This window comes from Argentina anserina, chromosome 2, assembly GCF_933775445.1.
Source record: "Argentina anserina chromosome 2, drPotAnse1.1, whole genome shotgun sequence".
Taxonomy (NCBI): domain Eukaryota; kingdom Viridiplantae; phylum Streptophyta; class Magnoliopsida; order Rosales; family Rosaceae; genus Argentina; species Argentina anserina.
In genome coordinates this window covers 19,749,624-19,767,145 of record NC_065873.1, presented here as the reverse complement: position 1 = coordinate 19,767,145, position 17,522 = coordinate 19,749,624, and the positions used below count along the sequence as shown (strand labels likewise).

Sequence of the window (17,522 nt, the reverse complement as noted above, 5' to 3'; positions counted from 1 at the left end):
TGAATTCAAGGCATATAAAGAACCAAAATCCCAGGCTATCTGAGAAACGTTCCAGTAAGAAGATGAGCTGCTTCATCACACGTCCAACTGCACCATAGTGCAGCTGATGGTGAACAATTTATTGATTATATTAATAAAAGGATGAAAAACCATGGATACTAGCTAAATTTGACAGCAATTATTTTGCTTTCGAATGTAACTTGTAATGGAATTAGGACAAGTGTGAAGTAATCAAGTGTGGAAAACATGATTCCCGAGCACAAGGGTTCGAAGGTAAAGTCTAACCGAACTATTATTTGTCGCCAAAAGTTTGATGTTCGGCGGTTCGGACAATGATGTTCCGACCATACTGGTTCACATTGAAGCATTTTATCTGGATAATCCAGAAGCACACATATGATACTTTGGGGTGTCTGTAATAGAATGCTCAAATAGGAAACAAATTCTTCCTATTACGCTAATCAATTAGTTAGTGTCTTCTTATTTGTCTATTGGCTTTACTATTACAAAAAATTTAAAAAAAGAAAAAAAAATTCAAGAACGTACTTAACTGATGGCTCGAAACTATTACATCAAAAACCCTTCAACATTCAAGACAAGTGTTGGGTCTTACAGAGTTACAACATAGAACTAATGGCTGGATCATAATTTATTGTAATTTTCTTTAAATAATGTGTTATAATAAGTTTGTTGCATGTCGAAATTCATAACCTCTCATTTATAAGAAGAAATGACATTTATTCAAAAAAGAAAAAGAAAGAAGAAATGACATAACTAGATCAAACAATATTGCGTTGTAATTGTTCTTTTCGTGAAATAATGACAATATATGTAATTTGGGTCAAATAGATACATAATATTCTTTTTATTAGAACCCCAAGGATTGGGTGGAAATGAGCGTTATAGTTTTGCGTACATATATATTTTCAGATAAATTATAACTCTACGAGCTCATCTATCAATCATCATAAAGACGCGGGAAAGAATGTGATCGTTTTATAAAACGTACCAAGAGCGCGCGATGAAATATATATATATATATATTCAAAATTTTAAAATGAAGAGTAGAGTTAACCAGCGTAATTTCTAGTACCACTCTTCTTTATGACAGTGTTGCAACAAATTAAGGAAGAACAGGAAAGAAAAGTTCAGGACCAAAATAAAAATAGGAAATCTTGAAAATGTCACTCATCTGCAGTCAAAGGATGAAGCATACATGTCACTGCAGTTGATTACATGGCAATGAGTCATTGGGAAATTGCAGCGAGTGATTACTGATTACTACTTCACCAAGGTTCGTTGTGCAGCAAGTGTCGTTCATTCAGTCGGGCGCGTTGTACGTACTGAGAGGCTACCAACCTCGATCTTGTCTGGAAGAGGCTCTTCCGAATTAGAGCCCTAGTATAAGTATATATCATTAACCTCGATCTATTTTCCCCCACACATAGTTGAGTGCCTCCCTCCTCAGCTCTCTGATAATTTCAGGGTACCAATTAAGAATTGAACTTCTGGTTTTGGGCAGCTAGCTATAGCCCTTCTTCAATTCTATTTAGTCCCCAATTATCCTGATCTAATCGATTCTAGTGTTATTTTGTTAGGGTTTCAAGGGATCTTATTAGCTGAAAATGAATCAATATGCTGATGGATGAGCTTTCCTCAACAATGAAGGTACGTGTCTACCTGATGTCTTGTAATGGTGAATTAATGTTTTAGGCCTTTAGTTTATACGATATAGACTGGTTTAAGGTCACATGAGTGGTTCGAGTACGTCTATTGCTGCCCCAATTAGTCCCATTGTTTTAGATCTCGTTGTTAATGATTGAATTATTGGATCAAGGAATAGATCCTGGTTTCTTCTTCTTCTTTTTGTTAAGGAAGAAGATTTGAATAATTTGATGAGAATAAAATGAAACAAAAGCTGATAGAAATTGCGACCGAGATGAGAATCTAACCATAGGGAAACGATCCAAATTAGAAGGAGATAGATGACTAATATATATTGCTAGGGAAAATTTTGTGTACCGTAAGGTGGAAATATATCGCCAACCTCAATTCTTGCGCACCAAAATTACGTGTGTTTTCCAAAAACTATCTGGTCTAACAGATCGATCTAGTATCGTTCTTGTAAAATTTCATCACTCATTTCTAGTTGAAATTTGATGATCGATATCATTAATCTCTCATACTTTTACATTTTCTTTCCAAAAGAAAAATAAAGCACACACACAGATTTGTATATATAATTGTATTAGTTGTGTCAATTCTCTACATATATAATGTTACTACTCGATCATCTGATATAATTGTTGGATATATAAGGGTACGATAATTTGGATATAGTTAATAACTTTTTCACTTAAATTATGGAATGTATCTAGCTAGCTAGAATTGTACACTTAGAAAAACAAAGAATGTAAAAATATTTGGCTACAAGATCCATCGATCCAACTTAGATTTATGTTTGTATTACTGCTTCAATTGTTAATTAATATTTGGGATGTTAATATGGCTATGGCAGTTGAAACTAGCTAGTGTTACAACACCATTAATATAACTACTTCAATTGTTACTCTTTTGGATGTTAATTAAATTGACTATGTCAGTTACACCGTTAAGTGGTTTTTTTTCCCTCTTATGTGATGTTTGTTGAGTCAACAACTTAACGGTGCAATTGGACGGAGATTTAACAAAATAACTAAATTGTTTAAAATTTGAAAGTATAAAGGGTGATATGAAGAACTAAACTGTCGAGTTACTTAAAATTTGAGGAATGACTAATATTTTGTTCAACTTTCTACCTTTCATTCCAACTGCTAGATATTGTTAGCGTAGATATGATTTGAAAGATATAATATAGTACTGCATGAAGGGCATTTTATGGCTTTCCGGGCGTTTGTATAACTTGGTGGATATTGACATATCATAATTTCTCAGCTAAACTCTTTGCCTTGTTTTGTCTATAATGTTCATGACATTCTAATCATGCATCCTCATTTCGCGCCATATAAATGATAGCATTTTCTACTGAACTGGATTTCAATCCAGGGTATGTTAAAACTTTTGAGTAGAGACGTGGAAACGGGAAACCTATCGTGTCTTAGATGGAAATCGATCTAACAACTAATTATTTGTATTTTGAAAAGCTAGCTAGGGCACTGTATATCTACGTTCATCTATCAATCTTGATTTTCATGCATGCATATGGTGATCATCTCGATCCATATATTGATTCAATGCAGACGATACAGATGAATCAATCAGTAGCAACCAATGGCGGACCTAGGAATCCAACAATGGGTGGACTTGAATTTTGTAACGAAAAAATTCGCGGCGGTGCTAAATAACTTTATTAATTGAAACAAAGAAAGATAGACCTAATCAGGGTAGGATGTAAGAGTTAATCCCTCATATGCAAAAAAAAAATACAAGAGTTAATTAAACGGTTCGATAAATCTTTAATCTTCTACTAGATCATATTACACGCGCTGCTATATACACATAAATAAACTAATGAATAAGGTAATGTAGATATTATCTTATCTTAAGTCCTTAACTCAAATGTTTAAAATTAAAAATTTAATTAATTACATTTAAACTGGACCTCAAAATTGAAAAAACTCAATAAGACGAACTACAAATGAGAAAGAGAACAAGATTGAAGCAGAGAGAAAGAGTGATAAGTTTGTTAGTCTGTCATTGTTGTAGGCACTATCGTGATCAACTAGAAAGAATGAGGGCTCTTTTTGTGGATAACATAAGATCATTAGTAACATTACTAATGTAGAAGTCCAATTCTAATATATATATATATATATATATATATATATATATATATATATATATAAAGATTTTTTTTGGCCCAAAATGTGGGTGGACTTGAGTCCACCATACCATGCACCTAGGTCCGTTCCTGGTAACAACGAACCTCTGCATGCTGATGAGGTTTCTCCTCATCAGCTAGGGGACACGCCGCGGCCTTTTCTCAGGTCTCTGGGCTTGAAACCACCACGTTCACCAGTTGCTACTGTAGCTTCACCTAAGCCTAGTGCCGGACGAGGTCCGGCAAAGACGAGCAGTGGCGGTCGGAGCCAAGTATCAGGGACGTGTGCCGAAGTTTCTGCTGCAACAAAGAAGAGAAAGGCAGCCGCCCCATACCCAAAGAAATGGGTTCCCCTGTGTTTCAGAGAGAGGAAAAGAGACGCATACTTCTACTCTATTGATGGGAAAGGGTTTCATGTGGAGTAGTAAGACTTTCTTCAGTGGTTTCATCATGTTAATGAACATGGTTATGTCGATACCAGTTTGGCTTGTTTGCCATGGAAAATTCTATAATAGAGCGCTGTATTGCTGTATTGTATGCGACCGCATGTGTTATGCACGTGACAAGGCAAAATCAGTTCTCAGCCACAAATGCACCTTTATTTTGACATTGACGGCTCATATTTAGTGACTTGCTAAATCATTCTCCGTCATATTTTCTCATTTAAGATATGTGGCTTAGAATCTTCATCCGTGTAAGAGAAACATCCGCTTCTTTACCAAATCCCACTCCCTACTCTCCCAAATCCTCAAATTACTCTAACATCCACCTTAACCAAATTAATTATAGATCATGAGCCCCTTGATTTTTCTTGTTTCTCATACATTTTCTATGTGGGCCTGAAACAAATTTAACAGAGGATAACTCCCTAATGTTCCACGGTGGTACACCGTTGCATACCGAAACAGAGGAATCAGTCTAGAAACGGGCATCAGTGTATCTCCACGGCCGAAGGTAATACCTCTGGCTTGAGACTAATCCCTGATAGGACCCATGTGAAATGGTTTTAATCCGGAATTTCACCGGGTGTCTTAGTCACAATAATGTCCTTCATGCCCCAACTCAGGTCCATATTGTGTCCCAATTAGAAACAAAGAGGCGTAATGCCTCCGCCAACGATCAAACCCTTATCTGGGTATTGGGTTGAAATCTAAGGCAGAAGAAGACTGAACATATGCACTCCAAACCAGAGACTGATTTCTAGGCAAAAATCAGCTAGTCCCATCATCATATCAGGGATTCCTACCGAAAATTTGGGTGCCGGACGGCTTCGATTAAACACTGAGAGATATGACATCGCGAGGCAAACGATCATACACGCCTCTATTTTTTGAAATAGAGATAAATCAGATAATTGAAAGTGAGGTGATGAAATGGAGGTAGAAGATGATTGAATTGTCGAGAGTGAGATAAAATCTGGGGGAGTGAAAGAATTAGATGAATATGAATGGTGGAAATAGAACTGTTGCCATAAAATGAAACAAACCAACTGCCGGGGAAGGCACAGTGGTAATGCCACGTTTTTAGAGGGTGGCAACCTAAGTTCGAGCCACGACTCAATCATTCATAATAATTTTATTAGTTTCAAAAGTTTGGTACTTGTAGGAAAATTTTTTTAAAAAGGCAGATATAGTTAATTATTTTTGTTAAGTTTCAAAACAATCATACATGATCAACCAGTTCCATTGAGTGCGACATGTTTTCTAAATATAGTCAAATTATAATATTACATGTTTTCATAACAAATTTAAACTAATGTCATATCGAAAATCTCGACATCATCTGATGTGATCGGTACATATAATTACGCATGTGGATAAAATGTATCCGATTTTGGGATCATTTGACAGTTTGTAAGTAGAGTCAACTGAAAAAAAATGTCGATTTACCAAACGGAAACCCTTTGACTTGATCCGTCCGGAATTATTTTCCGAATTTGACCGCACACACTCAGTCGCGAGTATTATGTGGTTGGCGAAATGTTAAATCTGCTCGGTCATCGGCTCCCGTGATGGCTCTACCCATAGGGCATATTACTAGTATTTTCGGTTGACCCGAATTACGGACGATCAAACGAGCCCAAAATATGATGAATATTTTACCATCCACGTAATTATATGTACCGATGACATCGGGTGGTGTCGATAGGTATGACACATTTCCTCCATATAGTTGCTTCATAATACTACATGTTAATTTAAACCTAGTCAAAATGTTATACTACATTAGTGAAACATTAGTGAACACTTTGTTGATCACGAACATACAATAATGCACGTGGTAAAAATTTCATCCCATTTGGGGATTGTTTGATCGTTTGTAAGTGAAGTCAACCGAAAAAATCATGCCAATTAACTAAACGGAAACCATTTGACCAGATCCGTCAGGATTTTTTTTTTCAATTCTAACTCACATACTTAATCGTGAGTATTATGTGGTTTGGGAAATGTAAAAGCCGCTTTATCATCGGTTCTTGGTGATGGCACCACCCATAGGGCATATTAGTAGTTTTTTTGGTTAACCCGAGTTACGGACGAAAAAACGAGCCCGAAATGGGATGAAATTTTTACTACGCACGTAATTATATGTACCTAGAATATCGGGTGGTGTTGATTGGGTACGAGACATTTCTTTCATATAGTTGTTTCATGATGCTACTTGTCAAAATGTTATACTATATTAGTGAACACTTTGTTGATCATGAACTTAAGTTCAACGTATGGAAGATTAACACCACCCGATGTGATCGGCACATATAATAATGTGCGTTGTAAAAATTTCATCCAATTTGGAGATTGTTTGACCGTTTATAAGTGGAGTCAACCGAAAAATTATGTTGATTTACCAAACGGAAACCCTTGACCGGATCCGCTGGAATTGTTTTTTTTTTTTCAAATTTGACCGCACATACTCAATCGCGAGTATTATGTTTGTTGGGGAAATGTAAAAATCACTCGGTCATCGGCTCCTACTGATGGCTCCACCCATAGGGCACATTAGTACTGCTTTCGGTTGACTTGCGGGTACAGACGGTCAAGCGAGCATGATATTAGACCAAATTTTGATCATTTATATAATTATATGTACCGATCACATCAGGCGATGTCGATTGGGTATGAGCTTCTATTCAGTTCAAATATAATGCTACATGTTTTACTCATACGTACTTTAAAAAGTTATACTACATTAGTAAACATTTCAATGATTGCGAACCTAAATTCAGGGTATGGAATATCAACACCACCTAATATGATCAATACATATAATAACGAATGTAGTAAAAATTTCATCAACTTTCGGGTCCGTTTGACCATCCGTAAGTGAAGTCGGTTTACCAAACATAAGCCATTTGATCGGATCCTTCTAGAATTATGTTTTTGAATTCGACTGCACACACTCATTCATGAGTATTATGTGGTTGGTGACATGTAAAACTCGTTTGTTCATTGGTTTCCGGTGATGGCTCCACCTAAAAGGCGTATTAGTAGTATTTTCGGTTGACCCGAGGTATGGACGGTGATACTGACCCAAAATTGCATGAAATTTTTATCACGTGTGTAATTATATGTTACGATTATATTAGATGGTGTTGATAATCATAAGAAGTTTCCTCAATATGGTCAATGTTGCTTGAGTTATAACCTAGATATTGGACGGTGCAGATGTGAAAACTCGATCGAAAAGTTGGTCAAAAATGAAAATCCGCACCTTAAGCTAAGATAAAGATCTCCTTATGTGAAAAGCCTTATATATATATAGGCCACTTCATGTGCGGACGTCCACACCGTGCGGATTCGTCAATTCCGGCGACGGCAGGCCGCAACGGCGCTGTGGACCAGCACATCCGCACTACCCACCTCCCGGCGATCCCGTCTGTGCCGGCCCGAGCTCCATCGGTGGTCACGGCGGCCGGAATCTGCAAGAATCAAGTTTTTGGACAGATTTCGGTGATTTCACGATTTCGATCGCCGTGGGTCGCCGATAGAGCTCTGAATGGCACAGACGGGACCACCGAGAGGTGGGGAGTGCGGCTGTCGTAGTCCGCCCCGCCGTTGCAGCCTGACTTCGCCGGAATCGGCGAATCCATACCTTATATAAGGTACGGACGTCCGCACATGAAAATTCTCATATATATATATATATATCTCCTCCTTTGGTGCGACCACCTCTCTCCTCTCTCTCCTCACTCAGTATCATCCTCTTTAACGCATTACTCTGTACTTAAAGTTTTTCTATCTCTATCTCATTAATTGTTTTTTATATTATGAACTGAATGTAATATTAATTAATAGGAGAGATTTGATGGTGTCATCCGGAGGCTTTAATGTTACACAGCCTGTTGATGTAACCGATTTATTATTGAAGTGTAATTTAGATGATATTGGATGGGAAAATTATGTGTTGGGAATATTGAATGGGAGGGAGCTTATTCAAAACACCATCAGAGTACCAGCACCAGCCGCATGAGGTCACGTGCATCGTCAAACTAAAACGGACGTTAGTTGTTATGGCTTCTGAACCTCTGGGTAATTAAGGGTTTGTTTGATGACGACATGTTTGCAGCTCCAATAGCACCATGGTCCATTGCCGACGTCGAATCCACAGTGGGATGACGGAGGAGATCGAAGCGCTGATCTTTGGAGGAGAGCAATGAGACCCAAAAAAATTATTGACCCGATTCTTACATGTAGAATCTGAAAAGGGCAGAATGCAAATGATAAATGATGATGATGATGGGGTGATGAAGTTGATGAGAATCATGAGATTTGTTGTGGATTTAATTAGCCATCGTCAATTCTGAATCGGGATGAGGCTTTGGAGAAATATCGATCAATCAAACTTCATGGTAGTCACGGACAATTGGAGCTATCTAACCATTTGCAGGTAGAGAAACTGGACTCATCAGCAACAATGTCTTTTTGTCATCGAATGTTTATTTTTTCGGTGTTTGAATCAAAATACACGTTAGAAGTAACAGTCAACGGTTAATAAAAGTTACCACCTCGAGTTGATAAATGACTGACCCACATGTCAATGGCTGGGTGGTGATTGATATTAAAATAATCACCGGTACTTAATCACACCGGTGTATACAATCCGTTGATTATTCACACCCGACGACCGTAGTGTTCATCACCTCGGCTCACCGATGCTTAATCACTTTGTTCTGACGTTGTCATCACTTCTGTCGTCGTCGGGTTTCAAGTCATCAGTGACCCGAGGTGATGAACACTACAGTCGGGTCGGATCCGACAGCAAGAACAAAGCCTGTGATGGTTCGGAGAAGATGATGGCGTTGAGAGGCGAGGATAAGAAGTTGGTGATTGTAAAGAGAATTGAGCAGAGGAGAGAATTATTCGAGTCCAGCTTACCCGACCCGATGTCGAGTCGTCGGTGCTCCGCCCAATGAAGCCTTCACACACCACGCCGTCGGCAGAGCCGTAGAAGGAGGGTCTGAGATGGAAAATTTAGGAAGAAAGTGAAGATGGTAGGGGGATGGTACTGCATTCGGGTTAGGTGGGTGACGTGGGTCGATGTCGGGTCATTCATTGTTGGATCAAGATATTGGGAGGTTATCAGCCGGGTCATTCATTCAGGCCGGGCGGGATCATGCTTCTTCTCACTTGGTGGGTCATTTAGTTAAGAGTCCAGATTATATGTGTTCATCCTTAATAAATTTGATAATGAAAATCCATATTAACGAATCGACAAAGTCATTACCAACCCCGACTCCATACATAATAACAGTTTATTTAACTTCAACGCGTATCCAAACGCTTAGCAATACAACAACATATTCCTTACCAAAACTAGCTGAAAGTAGTATTTAGCTACCCAATTTAATCGTTGTAGGTGCACCAATGATAGTTTTTTTGTTGAGTTAATTTAAATTTCCAAACAAAAGATAGTTTCGCCATGGTTAAATTTTCTCTCCACTCTAGCTAAATAGCTAGAGGTTTTAGGTATAGTTAAATATTGCCGGACATGAAAATCAACATAAATATTGTTAAATTTTCTAAGTAGATGCTTAGATAGTGTCTTGGAGAGTTGGAGATGGAAAACTTGGCGGGAAGAACAAACTTGAAAAAGAAAAACTGGTTTTGCTGGATCTGGATATTGGGCCAACTGGTTGTCGGGCGGGTCATTTATTCGGGCCGGGCGGGTTCATACATCTTCCAACTGACGCGCACGTGTTTCCCTTTCTTCTTCTTCTTCTTCATCTCTGTTCGAACTTCGAACTGACCTACTAACCTAAACTCTTGACTCGGTCCGAGTCAACTCACCCGGCCCGAGTTAACCCCCACAATGGACACGCACTCTTCCCACCTCGCCGTATCCAACCGCTCCCGGAGCTCCCAGTCCCCGTCGCCGTCCCACTCGGCCTCCGCCTCCGCCACCTCCTCCATCCACAAGCGCAAGCTCGCGTCCGAGGACCACGCGCCTCCCTTCCCTCCCTCCTCCTTCTCCGCAGACACCCGCGACGGCGCCCTCACCTCCAACGACGACCTCGAGAGCATCTCCGCCCGCGGCGGCGGCGGCGACTCCGACTCCGACGATGACTCGGAGCCCCTGGGCGACGACGACGAGGACTTCGACCACGACTCCTCCATGCGCAACTTCACGACGGCGCGCCTCGATAGCAGCGGGGGCGCCTCCGCGCGCAATACGAAGCTGAAGACGGAAAATTTGACGGTGAAGATTGAGAATTCGGATGGTGTTAAGGACGGCGGCGGGAATGCGGGCGCTGGTGCGGCGGGGCCTACTTCGTCGGTGCCGGGGATCATGGTGAAGGAGGACGCAACTAAAATTTTCACGGAGAATATACAAACCAGCGGAGCTTATAGTGCTAGAGAGGAGCTATTGAAAAGAGAGGTGCATTGTCATTGACATTGTGTTTATGAATTTCGGCATCATGAAGAAAGTAGTGTGTAATTTGTTGTATTCTGTTATGTGATTTTGATTATAGGAGGAAGCAGGGAGGCTCAAGTTTGCCACACTTTCGAATGATGGTGTTGATCAGCATATGATCTGGTACTGTGCCTGATCTTCTATGGAAGCTAGAACTAGTTCTTTATCCAAAGATGTGTGCTGATGTGGAGTTTAATCTGTGGTTATGGTATTGGTCTTTTCAGGTTGGTAGGATTGAAGAACATATTTGCAAGGCAACTACCAAACATGCCCAAGGAGTACATTGTTCGACTGGTTATGGATAGGTAATGCTGTTAGCTCAGTAGCTCGTTGCGTCCATTGGTGATTAGTTGTAATGTCTCTCCTCCAAGTTTTGTTTATGGTTTTCACATTCGGATGACAGGAGCCATAAGTCGGTTATGGTTATCAGACGTAATCATGTTGTTGGTGGCATAACTTATCGACCCTATGTCAGGTAAAGTTCATGCCTTTTTCTTCTTCTCCATGTCTTTCCATATTTACATCCTTATATACAGCTTCAAGCTTTCAATTACTGCACTGTATAGGAACATACTCAAATGAAAGATTCTAGATAAATATAAGGACTACAAGATCACCTCTGTAAAATCATTCTTAACATTTCCTGGTTTTATTCTGTTGTCAGAACTACTTTAATAATACAATTTACAGTTTACAACCTACATTGATTCTTTGGGTGTCTTTTTCCCTGAATGGTCTCTAGCATTATTAGAATATCTGTTCATTCTTTGTGCCTTTGAAACTACCCAGTAAGCAACTATTTGATCATATCTGTTATTAGGTAGTTAAATACTTGACGTATAATTGGGCTTCATATTCCTGAAATCCCTAGAGTTTGATCATGATTAGGCACTTACCCAATATCTATGGTCCAATGTAATGAAATTTAGCCAAACTTTGTGTAAGTTTAATGCCATTATCATCAAAGTTTTAGGAACTTCTATAAATCTCGTGATAAGATTGTGGTACTTGGGACTTCTGTATAATCAGTGGCTCAGTGCTGATATTCTTAGAGCCCCAAGAGATTGAGCATGAAATTAATCATTAAGCCATTGCAAAGTGTTAATAAATGTTATTTTAATTTTGATTTCTCATCTCTCATTGTCTTTTTGTAATTGTTTTTGAAAGGGGAATAGATATATGGTAATTTAGATAGTTTGTGTATTATTGTTATAGTTCATGTAGGAGTTATCACTATCTCCCTGGTACCGACACTCTTTTTCTGGTTACAGCCAAAGGTTCGGAGAGATAGCTTTTTGTGCAATCACAGCTGATGAACAAGTAAAAGGTTATGGCACCAGATTGATGAATCACTTAAAACAGCATGCACGGGATGTTGATGGGCTAACCCATTTCCTGACCTATGCTGACAATAATGCTGTTGGCTATTTTATTAAACAGGTTTTGTTATATACAGTTCTGGTATTCTTCTTTTAGGATTTCTACTGATTGCTTCAGCATAAACTAATACTTTCAAATTATATGTGTTTGGAAAATTTCGAGTCTGAAGTCTCAGTTTTTGAATTACTTTATTTAACTGTTGGAACACTATATTTAGCTGTCTTTTTACTCTTTGCTTTTTATGCTTCTAAATGATGGACTGAATTTGGTGAATAATTGTACTAAATCCTATATACATACTTGCAGGGTTTTACAAAAGAGATTTACTTGGAGAAGGAGAGATGGCATGGGTATGTTATATGCATTACTTAAACGAAGTCTATCATATATATTTTGAGTTTTACGGTTTATTGTGCTTAAGCTGTCACTAGTTTAACAAAAAAGAAACTTTTTTTTGGTCTCAAAAGCCATTTGGGGAAGGGATCTTAGCATCAGACATGTGTTTTTAGATTTATGTGTCTTACTGCATCAGAGAATCTTTTAAAACTTCCTCAACAATTCTATTACTGGTTTGCAGCTACATAAAAGATTATGATGGAGGAATCCTAATGGAATGCAAAATTGATCAAAAGCTTCCCTATACTGATTTATCAACTATGATTCGTCGTCAAAGGCAGGTAACAGTCCATTTGTTCACTCATAGATTTGTGTAATTAATATTTAGATGTGGTTCCATTTTACAAGGGTATGGTGGATTCCAAAGCATGTTTATTGCATCAACGTGGATGTATTTTAATCTACACTATTCTGCGTGCTTTCTCGCATGGTAGGCAATTGATGAAAAGATAAGAGAGCTCTCAAATTGTCACATTGTTTATTCTGGCATTGATTTTGAAAAGGTATGATCTGTAACTTATATCTACCTCTCTCATTAATTATGCCACTTTTTCGCATATTAATAACTAATCGGTGGAGTATATCCAGTGAGAAACTGGTTTCACCCCTGAGAATCTGCTGTCATGAACTTTTGCGCTTTGCCTTTCTCTGTTCTGTTAATCTTACATTCTGTACTTAAATATTTATTTATTCAGGACAAAGCTGGTATTCCTAAAAAGCTCATCAAGGTCGAGGACATCCGTGGCTTGAGTGAGTAATTTAATTATGCTTAACGAAACATTCGATTATGTCATTCTGGATTAGTAGGTGCCTCTCTATACTTTGCCAAAATAACCTTTCAGGCCTTAAATGTTGAACTTTAATGTGTGTGTGGTGTGTATATATTTATTTTTTATTTTTTTATGTATGTTTAGACTTAGACTATATCATGCTCGTTTCATTGCTTATGCCTAGTGGAACTCTTTGGCATATCAAAGTTGGAGCACTAATTCAAAGTTTACGATAATAGGGGATGCTGGGTGGACCCCTGATCAATGGGGCCATTCACGTTTTGGAGCTTTGACAGCTTCTACAGAGAAGGCCAAAAAGCATTTGACTGCTTTCATGCGTGCACTTTTAAAGGTTAGTTAGTTTGTTAGCTCTCCTTTCTCTAGTGTAAATTTGATTTCTCTTCATTTAAGCTAGTTCCTTTGTTAATTAGAAACCTAGTACGTTTTGAAACTTATATCAATCTAACCCACTGCTCAACTAAGGGCTGATGAGAAAGCTGAGTTCACAATTAAATGATTTAAATCTCTCTCTTTTTTTTACCTAAGGCTTTTCTTATTTGCATGCCTCTTCAAGTTTTGAAATCATTTGTTTACTTATTCTTAGTGAATAAGAAAACTACTGGGCTATCAGCTTAGAATCCTAAAGGACGTGATATTCCAGGGGTAAGATATGATATGTGAAACTTGATGCATAACAGGCTTCGAGGTTTATTGATAGTTTTCCTCAATGAATAGGAGGCATTTAATATTGTAATTACTGGAGTTTAAAACACATCCATTTGAGTTAAAAGTCCATTTCTATGCCGATGAAAATTCTCATTTTCCTATTGTTGTATATAAATTCTGACCACATAAATTTTCATTGAGACAGTCTTTGGATGACCATGTTGATGCGTGGCCATTCAAGGAACCAGTTGATGTACGTGATGTTCCTGATTATTATGACGTTATCAAAGATCCTATGGGTAAGATTTTCTTCGTTTCAATCCATGCAACAAACTGGTTATGATATTATGCTACAAAGTTTAGTTCTTAGCTGGAATTGTCCAAGTGCTTTCATTGAAAACTATAACATTCCACTTTGAATTCTGATGTAGGGGCTATTTTACCATGGTTTTGGTTTTTACAATTTGATTCGTAGGACTTTACAACTTAATTTATTTGAAGTTGTGTGCTAATATACTGTTTCTTAGGTGTTTACTCACCATATACTATGTCCTAGTACTTGTTATCGGAAATCTGTAACAAGTTTTTTTTCTATCTCAACAGTAACTAAATTTTGCATTATTTCTTGAATTTCTGATGTATTGTCTGGGATTTGAAATGATGCAGATCTAAAGACAATGTCAAAGAGGGTAGAGTCAGAGCAGTATTATGTAACATTTGAGATGTTTGTTGCGGATGCAAAGAGGATGTTTGCAAATGCGCGCACTTACAATTCTCCCGATACCATTTACTACAAGTGTGCAACCAGGCATGATGTTTGTATCCCTTGTTATTTTGATAATTATCTAATATTAGTTCCGATGTTGATTAATTTATTTCTTCTTGCAGGCTGGAATCTCACTTTCAAAGCAAAGTGCAATCAGGTCTCCAAGCTGGTGCCAAAATTCAATAGTGAATCGAATGCAGATATTACCACCCCTGTAACATTAGTTTCGGCTGATAAACTACTGTCCTTTTTCTTTTCTTCTAAATGTAAGACCTTCAAATAAGAAAAATAAATTTATTTGGAAGACCTGTGAAAATATGTTATCATGTAGATAAATTTTTTGTACTTCATAAAACTGTTGTTTCTCTATTAGCATACAACTTGCATCCCAATACCTAAACTGAAGACTAGATGGGTTCTTCCTTTGGGAGGTTTACCTGAGCAATATACTGGAGGTCCCGATAGAAAGTCTCGAGAGAAACACAGTTGAAAAATTGAAACAGAACATTTAGCAAAAGATATTAAATTTTCAAATTCATTAAAAACTTTCCCCCACAAGTTTAAATATCCCATCAAGCTTTTCATCCCCATCTGTAAAATCGGAAGGGATTAAAAGGGGACTACAATACTACATTCAGTTCTACTTCTTATTCTTGGGAACTGCGTGGGGTGCTTGGGGAACCTGGGGGTTCCAACCCGGCAATGCTTCACGTGGATTCACTCCTGGCCGAAGCTGCTGCTGCTGCATGTGATGATTGTGATCTACGGTCGCTGGGTGCTGCGCTGAAGGTACTTCAGTTGTGTTGCTTCCCCTTACAATTGGTTGGCCAACAGTGCTCTGTTGATTTCCAACAGGAGGAATTGAGGGGTTCCCAGGGAAGCTGGTGTCTAATCTCTGATGATGTGGTGGGGTGTTGATATTAGGAGCCACTGGATGAAACAGATGATTGGAGGTCGGTTGCATTGCCACAGAAGCATTGGCAGATCCATCCATTGGATTGCCTAGTGACCCCATGGTTGGTCGAGGTACTACATTAGACATGGCTAGAAGAAGGGGGTTGATCCCTGTCTTCCTCTTAACAGATTCCTCTGCCATTTTCACCTGATAATTTTAGAGAATATAAGATTGTCAGCCAATGTGAAAAATGTACTGAACAGGGAAAAGCAAGCACACAATGATATCCGTACCTTTGCCCTTAACGTCTCAATATTGGCCTCTAATATTCTTCTATCAACGACTGAATTATCATATTTGTGATTCACGTCAGTGAGTTGCTTTAACAGTGCAGAGTTTTCAAGTCTTAGTTGGCCAGCCTATATGAAACCAAAGTCTTGACTCCATTACGGTCTATACTAACAAAAATTATTGATGAAAATACGAAGAAGAGAAAATAGTTATACTAATACAAATCAAAGAAAGAAGCAGCACCTGGGTCTCAAGATCAGTCATTTGTGCTTGTTTTCTTCTTCTAGAGCGTCTAGCTGACTCTCGATTGGATAGCATCCTAAGCACCATCAACATGTCAATTGATAAAGGGCTATGTTTTTAGATTTACCAAATACGGTATTAACTCGCATATGAGGAGTGTAGTGTCTGTTGAATTCCTGATATCAGAGTTTTTACAACAAACCTGTTGTCAAACGAATTCATCAGGGGAAAATTCATGTAACAGACACCATTCCCTCATTCCAAATTTACTCATTTTGCTTCAAGACATTCATTTTCTTGACGTTAACACAAGTAAATGAAACTAAATAGAAGCGAAATGAAGCGGCTCACCTCCTTGCGCGCTTCACATCGGCAGGATCCATATTCTCAGTGATTTCAATGTCCCCTTCCAGGTCATCATCATCAGAGTCATCCTTGGACGATCCACTAGTTGTCTGAGCTTTCTTCTGAACAGCAGGTAAAGCCGGAATGCCAACCGGGCTAGTATCAGCCTCACTTTGCGGCAATCCGTAACCAGCCCCTATCACATTCCAAATCATTTCTCCACGTCAAACACTAACATTACTTCATTTCTACAACCACTAAGCATAAATCAATACGACATTCGAAGTTTAGAACCTTTGTTGTTATGAAGTGCAGAAGTCAATTGCCACGGCTGCGGCACTGTAACCACATTACCAGACTCCACAGGCTTCAAAGACGAAGCCTGCAACCATATTCATTACTCAATTTTCAGGAAATAAAAAAATTCAAAATTCAAAATGGACAAAATTGAGGTGAGGAGTCAATTACTCGAGTGAGAGCGACTGCAGCACACGCGAGATCGAGCTTGCTCTTGAGCAGCTCGCGGTTGTACTGATCCGAATTCATCGGCGCCGTGGACGGCGGCGGAGGAGGGCAATTGAGATGCTGCTGCGGGAGACGATCGGGCTTCTCGATCTCGACTACTTCCTCGTCGACGTCCTCGCGCTTCGACGTCGAGGAGTGGGCGGAGGCGGCGGGTGGTTGCGGCGGTGGAGGCGAGACGACTCCCTCAAGGAACTGCTCGAAGGCCCACTCGGAGGCGCTCCGATTCATAGGGAGAGACGGCGAGGAGGCCCAGAAGGTGTCGGAGATGTCGGAGATTTCGTCGGCCGGAAACGCCGAATGCATAGTCGGCTTTCTCTCTCGTTTTCCGGGATGATCGGGTTTAGAGAGAGAGAGAGAGAGAGAGAGAGAGGTAGTTGGTGATCTCCCTAACTTTAATGTATATCGGGACTTGGGACAATTTAGGTCCGTGATCTGCTGCTCTGCGCAGCACGGTAATAGTTGGATTGTGAATTTTTGATAGGGTGGATTGCGCGATTAAGGTAGCACTGAACACGT

The 17,522-nt window shown here is 39.1% G+C and overlaps 2 protein-coding genes across 3 annotated transcripts; one reads left to right on the top strand and one right to left on the bottom strand.

Annotated features, from left to right (window-relative positions):
• Positions 1-10,054: 10,054 nt before the first annotated feature.
• On the top strand, positions 10,055-15,059 carry LOC126782532 (histone acetyltransferase GCN5). The gene is made up of 13 exons (XM_050507788.1): positions 10,055-10,693; positions 10,788-10,852; positions 10,954-11,034; positions 11,133-11,204; positions 12,001-12,169; positions 12,416-12,459; positions 12,687-12,786; positions 12,940-13,008; positions 13,201-13,255; positions 13,515-13,627; positions 14,147-14,240; positions 14,608-14,749; positions 14,830-15,059. The coding sequence occupies exons 1-13, from the start codon at positions 10,127-10,129 to the stop codon at positions 14,891-14,893; spliced, it is 1,635 nt and encodes a 544-aa protein (XP_050363745.1). The 5' UTR covers positions 10,055-10,126; the 3' UTR covers positions 14,894-15,059.
• A 134-nt stretch (positions 15,060-15,193) lies between these two features.
• Positions 15,194-17,364, bottom strand: LOC126782533 (light-inducible protein CPRF2). Of its 2 annotated transcripts, none has more exons than XM_050507789.1 (6): positions 16,950-17,364; positions 16,776-16,863; positions 16,488-16,677; positions 16,137-16,212; positions 15,896-16,021; positions 15,194-15,809 (listed from the first exon to the last, which is right to left on the bottom strand). In XM_050507789.1, the coding sequence occupies exons 1-6, from the start codon at positions 17,307-17,309 to the stop codon at positions 15,348-15,350; spliced, it is 1,302 nt and encodes a 433-aa protein (XP_050363746.1). In that variant the 5' UTR covers positions 17,310-17,364; the 3' UTR covers positions 15,194-15,347. The 2 variants fall into 2 exon arrangements, with proteins under 2 accessions (XP_050363746.1, XP_050363747.1); XM_050507790.1 differs by having other exon boundaries at positions 16,776-16,848.
• Positions 17,365-17,522: the final 158 nt, after the last annotated feature.